Source organism: Macaca thibetana, chromosome X (assembly GCF_024542745.1).
Source record: "Macaca thibetana thibetana isolate TM-01 chromosome X, ASM2454274v1, whole genome shotgun sequence".
Taxonomy (NCBI): Eukaryota; Metazoa; Chordata; class Mammalia; order Primates; family Cercopithecidae; genus Macaca; species Macaca thibetana.
In genome coordinates this window covers 144,461,271-144,477,958 of record NC_065598.1, presented here as the reverse complement: position 1 = coordinate 144,477,958, position 16,688 = coordinate 144,461,271, and the positions used below count along the sequence as shown (strand labels likewise).

General features: G+C 44.6%; 2 protein-coding genes across 3 annotated transcripts in view; both read left to right on the top strand.

Annotated features, from left to right (window-relative positions):
• The window catches only part of IDS (iduronate 2-sulfatase), a 308,093-nt gene that overhangs the window by 123,170 nt on the left and 168,235 nt on the right, over positions 1–16,688 (top strand). The window lies entirely within an intron of this gene.
• Positions 6,051–16,688, top strand: part of TMEM185A (transmembrane protein 185A) — a 33,492-nt gene continuing 22,854 nt past the window's right edge. The window contains exon 1 of one of the 2 annotated variants that reach the window (XM_050775200.1): positions 6,051–6,388. In XM_050775200.1, the coding sequence (XP_050631157.1) occupies positions 6,351–6,388 (38 nt within the window). In that variant the 5' untranslated portion in view covers positions 6,051–6,350. The remainder of the gene's footprint in view (positions 6,389–16,688) is intronic. The other variant, XM_050775199.1, reaches the window with a different exon arrangement.

Genomic DNA, 16,688 nt, shown 5'->3' with positions numbered 1-16,688 from the left:
GTGTGTGTCTGTAAGGGTGTTGCCAAAGGAGATTAACATTTGAGTCAGTGGGCTGAGAAAGGCAGACCCACCCTTAATCGGGGTGGGAACCATCTAATCAGCTACCAGCATGGCTAGAATATAAACCAGGCAGAAAAATGTGAAAAGACTAGACTGGCCTAGCCTCCCAGCCTGTATCTTTCTCCCATGCTGGATGCTTCCTGCCCTTGAACATTGGTCTCCAAGGGCTTCAGTTTTGGGGCTTGGACTGGGTCTCCTTGCTCCTCAGCTTGCAGACAGCCTATTGTGGGATCCTGTGATTGTGTGAGTTAATACCTAATAAACTCACCTTTAAATATATATACACATATATATCCTACTAGTTCTGTCCCCCTAGAGAACCCCGACTCATACAGGCTATAAAATATTAGTTGTTCCGGCTGCACCTTTTCTATGCCTGACCCCTAGTGATCTGCCAGCTTCCTCATCTGAAAAATGGGGTGTATTAGTCCATTCTCATGCTGATATGAAGAAATACCAGAGACTGGGTAATTTATAAAGAAAAGAGGTTTAATTGACTCACAGTTCTGCAGGGCTGGGGAGGCCTCAGGAAACTTATAATCATGGCAGAAGGGGAAGCAAACATGTCCTTCTTCACATGGCAGCAGCAAGAAGAAAAGCTGAGCAAAAAGGGAAAAGGCCTCTTACAAAACCATCGGATCTTGTGAGAACTCACTCAGTATCACAAGAACAGCATGAGGGTAACTGCCCCCATGATTCAATTAACTCTCAGTAGATCCCTCCCATGACACGTGGGGATACGGGGAACTACAATTCAAGATGAGATTTGGGTGGGGACACAGCCAAACCAAACCATAGCACAACTTCAGAGCACTGGTTAAGATTGCACTAGTTCCCTGGGACTGCCATATCAAAGTATCGTACCACAAAGTGTGTGGTATAAAACAACACCAATTAATTCTCTCTCAGTTCTGGAGGTTCAGTGCCCAATATCAAGGTGTTGGCAGGGTTGTGCTCCCTCTGAAGGCTCTAGGCGAAGATCTTTCCTTGCCTATTCCAGCTTCTGGTAGCCCCAGGTATTCCTTGGCTTGTGGCAGCATCACTCCAGTCTCTGGCTTCAGTTTCACATGGCTGTTTTCTCTCTGGGTCTGTGTTTCATTTTCCCTTTTCTTACAAGGACATTAGTCATACTGGATTAAGGGCCCACTCCAATGACCTCATTTTAACTTTATTACAGCTGCAAAGTCCCTATTACCAGTGAGGTCACCTTCACAGGTATTGGGGATTAGGACTTCAGCATATTGAAGGGTATATTTTGGAGGGTACAATTCAACTCATAACAACAATTAGATGGCCCAGAGTAGGCCTTCTCATGATCAATAAGAAGGAGCAATTAATGCTGAACATCTAAGGTGCACCTTCTCCTATACATGGTAATATTTCTGAAAGAGTATAGATCATAAGATGCATAAGTACATTGATTCATGCAGGGTTTTTCCCCTGAATATCTGTTATTAAATAGATGGTTCATCTCACATCTTAGAACTGTACAAGCACAGTATAAGTTGTTTTATAAGAAGACACAAAAAACCTCAACATGTCAATGATTGGTAGGAAAATGGGAATGTGGGTACCCACAGATAATGTCTGCAGATATTAGAAACTTGGAAAGAAATGGCCATTGTTTCTGCAGACACAAGTTGCCTGGTTTGAGGCAAGGGATGAGGAAGAACTGCTTTTTTGTCTGTGCCCTGTGACTGTCCAACATCAGCATTCATTTCATAACCATTGCCTGAGCACCTACTGCATACCGGGATCCAAGGATGCAGGGTCATAGTGGGGAAGCATCATGGGACTCTAGAACTGAGTCCTCCAAGTGCAGAGAGCTGAGAGAGCACACGCACAGCTGCCTGTAGGCAGAGTGGGGTGGTGGGAAGGGAAGGGAGGATGGTTGCAGACAACACTGTTCTCCAAAATGGTGCACCTGCCTCCACTCATTGACTTCTGTGCTTTTACAACTGTTGTTTACTCTGCCTGGAACCTCATTTCCTCTCTTCCTACCCTGCAATGTTATTTTTTCTTTCAGATTCAGCTCGGCGGTTCCCACATCCCCAATGCTTATCGTGCACAATGCTGTGTTTTCATTATTCATATCTGTGTGTTCCCAGTGCCTTCCACAGCACCCGGCACAAAGCAGACACTCTGGAAGATATATGTCAGATGAATGCGACTAAAGGAGTGAAGGTTACAGCCTACCCAAGATGAAAGGATCCATTAGGGGAAGGCAAGATGAGGAAGAGTGCATTTGATTAGTAGGGCAGAGAGCCCCAGAGGAATGTGTCAGAAATCCAATGTGGAAACACAAAGGGAGAAAGACAAGCAGTGAGTGGAGATTCAAGAATGAGAGCAGGTTGGGAACAAGCAGAAAAAGGAATCATGTGGGCAGCTGGTTGGTGACCTTTGGCAAGCATGGGCCTTTTTGTCTGCCCCATGTGCTTGGCCACATGCACTTGACCTGGGCTTTGCATACACCGCACCCTGGAGGAGTGTGGCACAGCTGGGAAGGCTTCCTGGAAACCCTGGCATCAGGAGAGGTCCAGAGAAGCAGCAAAGGGATACCGTGGTGGTTTGCAGGCCCAGGCAAATGCTCCCCATTCTGCCTTCCAACAGGAAATGGCCCCTGCTTCCTTTAGTAGAAAGCTTGCTCCATGAGGGATGATAAACCACCCACTCCCAGGGCTACCCTGGGTGACAGGAGGTCCACTGGGGCCTTGGGATTGTCCTCCCTCCCTCTTCTCTCTCAGTAACTGTAGTTTGATACCTGAGGGAAGACTCCCTGAGGAGGTGGCTCCTTCTGGGCTCTGGAAGGCCATGGGGGTTGCTGCTAGTCCAAGCAGAACTATAGCTACTACCTCTGTGGTCCCTTCGGTTGCCTCCCCGCAATCTCTTCCTCCAGTTCTCCAAGCCCCTAAATCTAGCCCTGTATTTAACCAAATCCCTGTCTAGACTCCAGACCTACTCACCTCCCAGGGAGATCTCAATGTGCATCCAAGTTAGGCTAAAGTTGTCTGAAACAACGGGTTCTGTCAGGAAGGGGGAGATTGCATTCCGCAGGTGGATTAATTCCCAGCATCTTCAGCAATTCTCTAACTGGTGGCATTCAAAGTGTGGACTTTAGGGAACCTAGAGTGGGGAATTCCAGACTGAGAAAGCCTTGCAGACTGGCACCTCCATGTTTCCTGGCTAAAGAACTTGTCAATCTGACCTCCCAGAAGCTCTTTATAGTCCCATAGACCTTGCAGGGACTGGATCCCAGCGGGCCCTCCCTCCACTGGAGCAAGGGTGAAGCTGGTGTTGAGTTCGAATCTACTAATTCCACACTCTCTCCATTCTACTGCTGCAGCCAGGGAAGGAGCCTTGGTGGTGTGGAGAGCTGTTCCACTGCCATTTTCTTCCCCTATGCCAGGTCTCCCCAGTCCAAGTGTCTAAATGCACCAGGATTCTCTTCACCAGGGCCTTGCTCTTCAGAGGACAGCCATCCTATATCACCACATTGGAGCTAATGTGAATATTGAATTGGTCAAGCCACCAACTTATCAGAAGGGTGGTACAAATCCAAGTTAGTCTTTAAAACCATGGTCAGATATACACTAATGCTTCTGGAACACTGTAACCTAAGCCCACCCCAAAGTCACAAGAATATGCTTTCTGGCTTATTTGGGGGTCATGCTTTTTCAATCCAGAGCCATTTCTTGCCTTTGAGTGAAGAACACTGGGAGCCCCTAGTAAGATAGCCCTGGAATTTTGTGGCAAGTCAAGAAAAAGATAAAGTCAAACTCTGCTAGTGGAGAAGATGTGGGTGTCATCTTCTCCACTAGTAATACTTACTCTTGATATGTCACCTTTCTTCTGAGAATGTAGAAACATTTCATAAGTGGTAATTAAGCTTCCCAACAATCCTGGTGCCTGCATATGGCCCAGGATCTTTCTCTAATGTCAGGATCACTTGTGGGTCTGTCTACACAGGTCATTGAGGCTTTGGACCTCCATCTAGGGTGGGACACTGAGTGAGGGCTCTGAAGTGAGCAGCGGGTTGTCAGTAGGGTCTTTTGCACTTGCTGGAGAGAGGACCAGATGGACATCTGGTTTCTGGCTTTTTTTTTTCCCAGTAGTGTACCGGGCTGGGCTTCTAGAAGCAGTCCAGGTAATTCACCTCTTGAAGACTGGGGATGTAAGGCCTCGGGAAAGTCCAGTTCTTCCTGTATTTCCTCACAGACAGGTTCGTATGTTCCTCTTGGCAATTTACCTTGTCAGAGCTAAAGAACACACTGACAAGTAATTTGTGCATCAGTGCCCTGTTGCCTTTGCTAGATAGCTTCTAGGGCCTGGTCAACTCTGGAAGAACTGCTAAAACTGAACTTGTGGGCCTGTAGAGCGGTGGTTCAGCTCCAGGACTCCCTGAGATCTCACTAAAATAGCATCTGCCCTCAAGGATCTGGACTCTGAGAAGCCTGCCTGGTCTCTATCTATGAAGCTCTTGAAAGGACAACGGTGCCTGTTATTCAAGTGTCTGAACTGGCAGACCATCTTCTCATGCCTGCTTGGGGCAAGGTCACTGGTAATGAAGATGGTGCTGTCCAATCTGACCACTGGCAAGCATCTCTTTCTAACGGTGTGGACTTCAGGTTCAGCTAGACCCTGAGTTGCATCTGTGCTCCTCCACCCTTACTTGCTGGCTTGCTCAGGGTCTGTTTTACAAGCTTCTCGGTACCTTAGTTCCTCGTCTGTATTTGAGTGTTTATTGAGAACCTCCTCTGGGCTACACATTGGACTTTACCCAGATGATGGGAAAGGAAGATGGGTGAAAAAGTCTGGGACAGGGTCCTGGTGCTTCAGCAGATGAAAACTTGATTTGGGTTACTCATCCTTAAAATCAGCTCATATAATAATATCCATTACCCAGTGGGTGTTGGGAAGCTTAATTACCACTTATGATATGTTTTTACATTCTCAGAAGAAAGGTGATACATCAAGGCCAAGTATGACTATAGCAATTGTGATTCTCTCAAGCTGCCCTTGGGGCTAAACAGTATAAAATTGTCATTTGTGAAACTCTGCTATTGCAACAAAGGATGACTACTATCCATAATGATACTAGACTAATGTTTAAGACATTGCTGTGCTCATGAAAACTTAAATCTGCCCGAAGTGAAGATGGTAAACTAGGTCACCTGCTATGAGCTTGTCTTGCTCTTGGATTCCAAAAGCAAACAAAATCCTCGAGGGGCCGACACCTGAAAGAGTACCAGATATCAACAGCATTCTTTGAACACCTAGCGTGTACCAGGCAGTGTGTTATGCACATGATCTCACTGAATCTTCCTAACACGCTTAGAAAAGAGGATTTTATCTTTCCATTCTCCAGAGGAGAAAAACTGAGACTCAAAGATGTTGACTTGCCCAAGGAAGATGAACCTGGTACCTGTAAGTAGGGCAGCCTGGAGTGGAGGCAGACGTCAGTGTGAAGTGACCACAAAGTTTAGACAGGATCCAAGGAGGCTCTGAATTGGGTTAGAAAAATGAGGATGATTTCCACGTCTCCTGCTTGAATATCCCCCTACGAATAGGCCTGCTGCTAAGGGAAAAAGGGAACCCAGGAGGGGGAGGCGGTTGTGACGGGAAGTGACTTTGGGGCTAGGTAGCTTGAGTTGGGAATAGCCAGCATACCTGGACATGCTGCCTTGGGAACTGGAAGGGAAGCTGGGACCCAAACTTTGGAGTCGTTGACAGATGTGACAGGTGAAGCCTGGGATGACATCGCCAAAACGCAACGTCTCACTCGTTGTCACTACTCCCAGGGCTCAGTTGTCACTGGGGAAAATCTCCAGAAGGTAGCGCGGGCCAAGGTGACAGGTGTCTGCCAAGACCTGTCCGCCAGACTCCTCGGCGGCGCGCTCCCTCCCTGCAGGACTTCAGCCCGTCAGTATCCCCTTCCTCGGTGCCCTGCTCACTCCCAGCCTCCATCCCCCTGCCATCTCGTCTCCTCGGCGGGTCGCGTGCAGACCCAGGCATGGGGGCCTCTCAGCGCTGTGCGCTCTGGGCGGGGCTCCGGACGCATGCGCGGCCGCCGTACGGAAGCCCGGAAGGAGGGGCAGGGGGCGGTGGCTCAGGTTTCTCTGGGCGGTGGCGGTGGCGGTGGCGGCGGCGGCGGTGGCGGTGGCGGGAGCAGTAGCGGGAGCAGCAGCGGGGACGCGGCTGGAGCTGGCGCCATGAACCCGCTGTAAGGCGCAGGCTGTGCAGCACGGGCTGCGGGGGAGGAGGAGGAGGACGCCGCGGTGAAGTTCTCCGCCATGAACCTGAGGGGCCTCTTCCAGGACTTCAACCCGAGGTGAGGCGGCGTCGTTGGCGTCCCCGGGAGTCCGCGCTGCGGGCTCGGGCAATTGCTGGTGTTCGGCTCCGGGGAGACACGGCGGGCGAGATGCTGCAGCCCGAGGACCCGGGAGCCTGCCCGAGCCTCCCTGCGGGTGCAAGCTGTCCCCAGGCAAAGCAGTCGGCCTCGGCGCCCGCCCGCTTCCTCCTCCCGTGCCCGGTGCCTTCAGCCCCTGCCCGGCCGCGGGCCCCGTCCTGCCCCAAGGGAGCCCCATTCCTCTCTGCTTGCTGTCCCTCATTGGTTTCCCAATTTCTTCCTCTCGGTTCCATCCTCTTCTACCCCGCTGCGGGCCCTGCATTCTCCGCGTCAGGGCCGTCTCACTTGACCCAACACCCCTACCCCCACCCCAGCTGTTTCCTCCAGTTCCGCGCAGTCCTTGGGGTTTTCCTTGGGTTTATGCCCATCCCTCTCTTGTTTGCTTCTTTGTTGAACGGATACCTGCAACAGTGTTGAATACTTGGAGTCAGTGTCAGGGTATGGCAATGCCTTATATAATGCATTTCTGGGTAAGCCTGATCATTTTCCATACTCATTTTCTCATCAGTCTTCACTACAAGTTTATTTGCAGGAAGTAGATATTGCTGGCCTTCTTTCCCAGCTGGGGAACACCCAGTGGACAGTGTGGAGAAAACACTGGCTAAGAACTCAAGCGCCTGTCCTTGCACTTGCCCGACTGTTTTGTAACTGTTCTTTCCCCCAGGCTGTGAGCTCCCTGAAGTTGAGACCATCTCCTGCTCATCTCAGTGTCCCCAGCGCCTCCCACCCACCGTATCTGGCATATAAAATGTTTGTGGAACTAAACTGAGCCCTAAGACTTGGATTGGAGACCAGGCCATATGTAACTGGGTGATTCTCTGCCCTTCTTTGGCCCTTCTGTAAAATAAGGAGTTGGCCTAACTGATCACTTAAGTGCACTGCTCTCCGAAGGGAGTATGCGTTTCCCTTATTTGCTAGTTGGGAAGACATGCGCTCAGTGAACATTTGTGTGCTGTAACCTATGCTAGGTGCTTTAGATGCTGGCGGTCTCAGCATAGGGGTGAAGAAGGGCTTGTACACTTAAGATGCCTTACAGTACTGTGCAGTGCTGTACTATGGGGGTCAACTCTGGGGACCGTTGTCTTGGCTGCTTGTTGAGGATGAAAGGAAGTTTTAGGGAAGTATTTGTATGTTGAGGGTGCAGTCTCCCTAGGGATGGTGACATTTTAACTTGTGAGTCATTGTGACTTTCTATGTGCTCTTATTCCACTTTGAGTTCATGTTCTGGTCTGCAGTGCCAGTGTCTCTAACACAGTGCAGACATTATCATTGCTGGCCTGGAAGGCATAGAGGAGGTAACAGAACTAACTGCAGTCCGTTCCTCTGCTGCATCAAGGGGTTAGGATTGGTCTGCAGGGTAGTAGGGTTGGTGCTGTAGCTGGACAAGCCATGTGTGTCTTCTATTTGGAGATGGTGATAAGAAAGTTAAGTAAAAACTGAATCGTTTTGTGCCCTTGGGCAACTCACTCATCTATTGTTTTATCTGTAGAATGAGTATAATCTCTCAGCAGGGTAAGGAGGCCAATTAATGATTGATTACAAAGTGCCTTACAAATAGAAAGCTACATGACTTGTTTGCAAGGTGACAGATAATTCAGAAGCCACAAGAAACTGCCTCAAGTGATCAAACAGGCTAACAGAGTTACCAAAGCAAAATAGTGCTACACTGATATTACCTTTAACCATTTTTTCCTTTAGCCCTTTCCCCCCCAAAAAAATTATTATATGAAATTACAATGAAATACCTGGTATCTAAGCAGATTTATAGTAATTATCAACATATTTATCAATATCTTAATTCTACCTGGATTAAAATGTATTTCTGCCTGAAAAGTTTAAAGGTCTTTTATACTGTGCCATTTTCCTGATTCATTGTTGCCAGAGGTAGTGAGTTCCTTAATTTTACAGATATTTCAAGAGGACATTGGCCAGGTATTATTGGTAAATCAGATTTGTTTTTTTAGCTGGTAGTGTTTCATGTCTCCTGAGCACTACTAGTTTTTGACAATGTGCTTTAGTCCCCTTGAATGCTGAGGAAGGCCTTCCCAATAGCTAGAAAGAAAACTGAGGGGTGTACACAGGAAGTTACCTTATGCTGGGGATTCAAACCTTGATGCTACTGCTTTGCCCCCTGCCTCTAATTTTGAATCCATTCAATATCTCCCTCCTATCCCAGAACCTTGTCACCTACTGTTCTCTTTACCAGGAATGTTTCCCTCTCTTTTCCTCTCCTCTAGGCCTAGTGAACTGCTTTTTATCCTCACTTGGCACTTGCTAAGGGAAGCTCTCCTGACTTCCCTGACCAGATTTACTGCTCCCTGTTTCTACGGTTCCTGTAGTATTTACTACTCCTCCATCATAGTACATATTTGTACCCATGTGTCTGTCTGGATTCTTATTTGATTAATACCTGCCTCCCCACTAAACTTTAAGTTCTATGGGGTCAAGGCTGTGACTGTGTCAGTATTGTAGCCTGCATACTTGGAATAGTACCTGGCTCAATAAATATTTTTTGAATAAATAAGTGGATAACTCTCCAGAGCCTATAAGAGAAATCTAGAGCTGCTGCCTTCAATCACTGCTTTCCTGGTGGTCTGTGGCCTGGTTCTCTTTCTTCTCACACTCTTCCCACCTTCAGAGTGCAGCCATTCCATTGGAAAGATGGGAAATAACATGGCACTAAGGCAGAATATGGCTATATTTACTTTGAAGAGTATGTCTTTGTTACAGAAATAGTCACTGTCATAGTTTGGTGGGTCCCAAGGCATGGGTCATGGCTCCAGATCCCCTTTCCAACCTTTTGGATCTTGGTAAGTCTGAACCCATTGCCGTGTTGGCAAGGCTCTGGAAACTGCAGTGACAGAGAATGATTCACGGGTGTCAACACTCAGATGTACAGGGCTGCCAGCTGACCCACTCTGCCTATTTCCATCTGGCACAGAACTGGTTGATCATGAACTTCTTTTCATAATTGCTTTTTAGTTGTGCAGGTTAACACATGCTGAAACAGATGTACTGGACTCACAAACAAGTCCTTCCTTGAATGCCTGAGGCTTCCTAACAGTGAAAGAGCCCTGTTCTTAGAATAGGCAAACTGATTCTGAGGCATTTTGGGTGGTAGGGATCTGGTAGTAGGTAGCATTAGGTGGGCTCCCTGCACTCACCACGGAGCCTTGAAATTTTCTGCTACTTTGGGGGAGTTGCTGGTTCAGAGAAGGCTCTTCCACCCTCGCAGCCATGTGGCACTGGAAGGCTGTGAGAACTCTACTGGGCCTTCTTAGTCATCTGTGTGGTGAGCTCCTGATGAGAGTGTGGTATATCCCTCAGGTGGGCTAGACTGGAACAAAGGCTGAGAAATGTTGCTCCAGGGGTTCCGTCATGTGGGCATGGGGTACTGTAGATCAGTAGTGTTTGGAAACTTCTATATGCTGCATCTTCAAAAGACATTCTGTAGTCCATATAAGTTATCTTGTACCTTGTTTGAAGTCAGGAAAAAGGAATGCGATTGCTGGTAATATAGTTCACTAAAGGCAGCTACCTGGCCTCTAATAGTTATTTGCAAAGTATATTTAGAACATTGATTCATCAAACATCTCCTAGGTTCCTATCTCATGCCAAGCGATGTACTAGGTGCTCTAAGTACAAAAATAAATGGAATATAGTCCTCCTCTCAATGCATAAGCCTAGTGGAAGAAGCAGAAATGAAAGGGAAATAAGAATTCAGTAGAGTATGAGGCATTACAGAGAAAGAAAACAAATGTCTTGGAAGTACAAATGGCAGAGCCACTAGTTCTGTCTCGAGCAGGCAGGGAAGAGTCTATAATGGAAATAACTTTTGAGCTAGGTTTTGAATTGAGCTAGTCTTTTGAGCCAGACTTTTGAGCTAAAATTGTAGGGTTGTCATCAGACCAGAGAGTTGGAAGGGTATCTTGTGGGGAAAAGAAAGATCAGATTGTTACTGTATCTATGTAGAAAAGGAAGACAAGAAACTCCATTTTGATCTGTACTAAGAAAAATTGTTTCTGCTTTGAGATGCTGTTCACCTGTAACTTTAGCCCCAACCCTGTGCTCACAGAAACATGTGCTGTAATGAATCAAGGTTTAATGGATTTAGGGCTGTGCAGGATGTACCTTGTTAACAATGTGTTTGCAGGCAGTATGCTTGGTAAAAGTCATCGCCATTCTCCATTCTCGATTAACCAGGGACACAGTGCACTACGGACAGCCGCAGGGACCTCTGCCCAAGAAAACCTGGGTATTGTTCAAGGTTTTCCCACACTGAGACAGCCTGAGATATGGCCTCATGGGAAAGGAAGGACCTTATGACACCCATAAAGGGTCTGTGCTGAGGAGGAGTAGTGAAAGAGGGAGGCCTCTTTGCAGTTGAGATAAGAGGAAGGCTTCCGTCTCCTGCTTGTCCCTGGGAATGGAATGTCTGGGTGTAAAGCTGACCATTCCCATTCGTTCTATTTGGAGATAGGAGAAAACCGCCCTGTGGCTGGAGGCAAGATATGCTGGCAGCAATACTGCTCTGTTACTCTTTGCTACACTGAGATGTTTGGGTAAAGAGAAACATAAATCTAGCCTATGTGCACATCCGGGCACAGCACCTTTCCTTGGACTTATTCATGATACAGATTCCTTTGCTCACATGTTTCCCTGCTGACCTTCTCCCCACCTGTTGCCCTGCTACACTCCCCTTGCTAAGATAGTAAACATAATGATCAGTAAATACTGAGGGAACTCAGAGGCTAGGGCTGGTGCGGGTCCTCCATATGCTGAGCACCAGTCCCCTGGGCCCACTGTTCTTTCTCTATACTTTGTCTCTGTGTCTTGTTTCTTTTCTCAGTCTCTTGTCCCACCTGATGAGAAATACCCATAGGTGTGGAGGGGCTGGCCCCTTTCCGTATCTCAGAAGGGACAAAGTACACAAAGGCATGGGGTCATGATAGTGCCTGGTATGTTCAGGTAGTGAAGAGGTCCGTGTGGTATGAGCACTGCAGATGACATGTGTCGTGTGAATTAAAAATATATAGTGTTAGTTACTGCAAATGTTTTTTACACGTTATTGTTTTTAAGAAAGCAGTATCCAATGCACAAGTGTACTGTCAATACTGTCAATGAACTACTTAGCACTCAAGTGACTGCTTATTTGTTGTTCTGTCCTCTCAAGCCACCTACAGTCAGAAAATGGTCTTGATTTTACTGATGTTGCTGTTAATAATAGCTGTGACTTCTTGAGTACCCACCACATGCCAGGCCCAATGTAGGGGCTTTGCATCCATTATCCATGATCTTTACAACAACCCTGCAAAATTAGATATCAGCCTTATTTTAAAGTCTTGACAGCTTGTGACTTCCCTGAAGTTTCTCAGACAGGAAGAATCCAAGTCAAGATTCGAATCCACGTCAGTCTCATGAAGCCTGTGCTCTTTCCCGCATGCCATGCCGTATTTCTAGTTAAGTGACAACTCCTTTCCCCCATGACATTGTAGATCCAGTATACTAAGGAACCCTCTATTTACAAATTGTAAGTAATTAAAACAAACCTCTTAGTGGCGCTTATACATCCAAATGAGTGTTGTCATTCAAAGAAGTTACTTGGGGAAAGAGAATGTATAAACCTATGCCATCGTTCATACTCCTTGTTACTCATCTGGAATTCCCTTTAAAGTCAGTTTACATATCACATAAGAGGATCCATCTCATTGCTTTATGATCATCTATCATTTTCAACCAAAATAGTTCCACCTAGTTTGATCACACATCCTATTCACTAACCTTGGCTCTGACTGACTGCCATTTCCAAAATTCGAATCCACCCTCAGTGAAAATGTAGTACCATTTGGAATAGTCAGAAGATCAGACTGCAGGTTCTTAAGGTGCTTCCAAGAAAAAAGCTTCAAAGATGATTTGAGTAATGAAGTACCATTGGAATTACTGCATTGCCTCCCAAGGGGACTGGTTAAAGGAGAGAAATCTCATTTGAATGTATAATTTCTAGCTTTAAAAATATCATTCCTATTACTTGATAATTATACACACATTGTTCTTAGCTGTGTTCTTTAAGGGCCAGGATTTGGAGGTGCTGAATTAGGTGCTGAATGAGTGGATGTTGAGTACAAATAGACATCTACCACTGGGAAATCTTTGTTGTACAGGAGAGACGGTGAATTGAAGGAGTTTTAGATAGTTTCCTAGGACTCCAGAAGTTAAGCTTTTTAATATGGAGCTTGAGTTTTTAATTATTTTGCCTGATATGTCATGCCTGTACAAGGTGACTGGAATTTAAGACAAAAGCTTCGGACTCTGGAGATAGATGCTTTATAAGTGGAGACTCATACTTTGTCAGCTCCAACCTAATAGTGACAACAATGATTACTGAACAAGGTTGTTACCTACAGTGTGGCAGAACTTTTGTCTTTCATAGTACTGCTAAAACTAGAATGGGTAAAATGTATCATTTACACAGTGCTTTCACATACCCTTGTCTTAATGAATCAGTATATGAGGAATCAGATGAGGAAACAGACCTGGGGGAAAATAACTCACCCAAGACCACACCGCTGATGAATAGCAGTTGAGGAACTTAAATGCAGATCTTCCTACTGGCGTGGGCTCTGCTATTATTTGGCTTTTGTGCTTTTTTGTATCTACTGGTTAAATGCTCTTAAACATTTTTCATCTTAATAAAACCAGCTAAAATCTCCACTAAAAGACTTTAAATTTGGTTAATAAGGTGTAAGAGGGGCAATTCCCTTGATAGTTTGTGAGAATGTCAGGTTGTCATTTGGAGCCATGCTGTCAAGCTGTAAACTGGGATGTGCCATCCAAAGTTTGTGTGTGCGTATGTGCCTGTGCGTGTGTACGTGCATGCAGGCATGTGTTAAGGCGCGTGTATGTGCTCCAGGGAAGCCAGCAGCTTCCACTGGAAAAAAACTGATAGGTCTAAAAAGAGTCCAGCTGCATTCTTATGATATGCAGAAAACAGATACCAGAACTTTTACAGTCAGAGTCATCATTCCTTTGCTATGTATATTCTCTCCCTCCCTGCTTCCTTTTCTCTACCTATTCTCCCAACCCTGCAAACTGGAGAGAGGGAATTTGAGCCTGAGCAGAAAGCTCCATATAAATTTCAGAGAGGACACCAGGTAACACTACTTAGTGATTCATAATATACTAACACTACAGATTCAAATGAGAGTGGAATAAATCCATTCTAAAGGTGTAACTGGAAAGGTGCATTTTAAGAAGTAGTGATTAATGTTAAACCGGAACCTCCCAATTCTCCCAGGTTTGTGGAGAATTAAGCAGTCTATTTTTATATTTGGAATCTGGTCTGAATATTTCTTGAAAAGTAACTCAAAGTAGTTTAGGCTATGACTGTAACTTATCTTTGTAAATGCATTTTCTTATCACTGTATTATTGCACATTATTGTGTATTCTCTTGCAAATCAGGCTTGATATTTCCTTTTGGCTATGCAGTCACCTTTTAGACTTTGCTTCCAAGTATATTGATATAGTTAAGATACTATCCTCTTTCCCCAACTAGGAATGTGTATGAATTACATCTTTTGAACTTTCTGATTATATTACTTTGGTTTACTTGATCAGCTTTGTAGTTTAATTTTTTTTAAAGCCAGCTGTTGGGATTACTGATCAGTTTCATTTTCATATCTATATTTCTACCTTTACTTTTATTATTTTCATGTCTTGGCTTTCCCCCCAAATTTCTTAGAAACTCAGTTTACTAGTTTTCCTTTGCCTCTTTTTTTTTTCTTTGTTTTCTACTTTTATTTAAACATTTGAAATGAACACATTTTCTCTGAGTTTTGTTTTGGCAGCTGCCCAGGTGTTTTTATGTTTCAATTGTATTTTAGTAATTTTTTTTTTTTTTTTTTTGAGACGGAGTCTCGCTCTGTCGCCCAGGCTGGAGTGCAGTGGCGGGATCTCAGCTCACTGCAAGCTCCGCCTGTAGTCCCAGCTACTCCGGAGGCTGAGGCGGGAGAATGGCATAAACCCGGGAGGCGGAGCTTGCAGTGAGCTGAGATCCCGCCATTGCACTCCAGCCTGGGCGACAGAGCGAGACTCCGTCTCAAATTAAAAAAAAAAAAAAAAAGAAAGAAAACTTCTAAAATTATTTCCATATTCCATGGTCATGTTGTTAGGTTTTTGTTATTTAGGTTTTCCTTATTAGTCCTCTTGGCATTTTAATACTTTTGGCTTTGAAATCTAATTTATCTCATTTTAAAGATAGTAAATTGTTGCTCTTATCTTTATCCAGGCGTGCTAAACCTCTGTCATCTGATTTCTGATAGTTGGTTCGACTTTTGACTCTGATTCCAAGTGTAACTCTTGAATGTAACAGATTTACTTTCTTAATCTAGGAAGCAAGCTTTCTTTTTATAGAGGTGTGGTAGGCAGAATAATGACCCCCAAGTATGTCCACATTCTAATCCATGAAACCAGGGAATATGTTTTGTTACATGGCAAAGGGGAATTAAGGTAGCAGATGGAATTAAGTTTGCTAATCAGCTGACCTTAAGATGGATTATTCTGGATTCTCTGGCTGGGGCCAATGTATTTACAGGGTCCTTAAATATAGAAGAGGGAGACAGAAAAGGAGGTCAGAGTGATTCAGTATGAGAAGGACTGCATTCTTCATTGTTGACTTTGAAGATGGAGGAAGGGGCCATGAGCTAAGGAATGTGGCAGCCTCTAGAGCTAGAAAAGGCAAAGAATCATTCTCTCCTAGAGCCTTCAGAAGCATAGTCCTGCTGACACCTTAAGTTTAGCCTAGCAAGACCCATATTGGACTCTGACCTCCAGAACTGTAAGGGTTATGCTTTTTAAACTACTAGGTTTATGCTCTTTAAGCCACTAGGTCTGTGGCAGTTTTGAATGGCAGCAGTAGGAAATTAATAAAAGAACATTCAGCCCATGTATATTTTTCTAACCCTAGTATTTGAATCATGAATTATGTTTTGTGTGTCCTTTTGTAAGTTTATCTTCTTTTCTCTTTTCCATGTAATAGACATAAAATTTTAAGTTTCCTTTAAATTATGTCAAAAACCACATAAATAATCACTTTTCCAGCATTTAAAACATTTTGGTACTTCCCTTTTCTTTAGTTCCACTATTCTCTTTTTTTATTAAATAAGGAAACTGTTTTACAGAGGATAATGAAGTTAGCTTACAGCATTTACCCCCCCAACCACCACCAGCAGTCTATTTTTTTATTTATAGTCTGAAAATCCTTTAGGATAAAAATTACCTGTACTATTATCTAATTTACATATGAATCCTGTGTCTTTCATTATCTTAGCATTTGTTAATGTTTGTATCCACTAATTTCTTTTAAATTGTGTGTTTTCAAGTCCATTGTTTCTGATAATTATATTTGTAGCCACAGGCTTTAGTTGACAAATTGGCTCTGTTTTTTTAGATTTTGGAATATTCCCCTCTGCTTTAAGAGAGAAAACTTCTGCCTCTACTAATTGTGCACTGTATTTGTGGTGATAACTCCATTTCTATTAACTTGTGAATCCTGCTCCACCCCACCTTGACACAGGCTCTCTTCTTGTCCAAAGTCTAAGGGATGAAGTCATTTTTATCTTGGTTTCTTTAAATGTTCTCCCTCTCTTTGTAGCAGCTTGTAAAAGCCTGTTTTTGTTTTCGAGTATTAATAATATTAATTAATGCGTATTGAGTACGCTGGTTGTCAGACTGTTTTCCACAGACCTTGGAGGTGGGCCTTGAGACCCTTTCCAGGTATCCGCAAAGTCAAAATAATAATAATACTAAGACATTCTTTGCCTTGGTCGACATTGGCACTGGTGGTGCAAAAGTGGTGCATCAAACACCTGGTGCCAGAGCACAAATCAGGACAGTGGCACCAGCTACACTAGTCTTCTGTCACTGGATTCTTCACCACCACATGCTGGACTTGCAGTTAAAAAAAATGCCAGCTTCACTTACGAATGTCCTTGATAAAGCAGAAAAATATTAATCTCATTTAATCTTGACCCCTGAATGCACATCTAGTTTAATATTCCATGTGATGAAATGAGAACAATGCATAAAGGCTTGTTGTATGCTGAAATGCAGTGGTTGACTTAAGGAAAAACATGTGTGCCTGAGTTACAAGCTGCTGTTTTCATGGAGTATCATTTTTATTTGGAAGGATAACTGACAGACAAGACTGTGGTTATTTGTGTTATG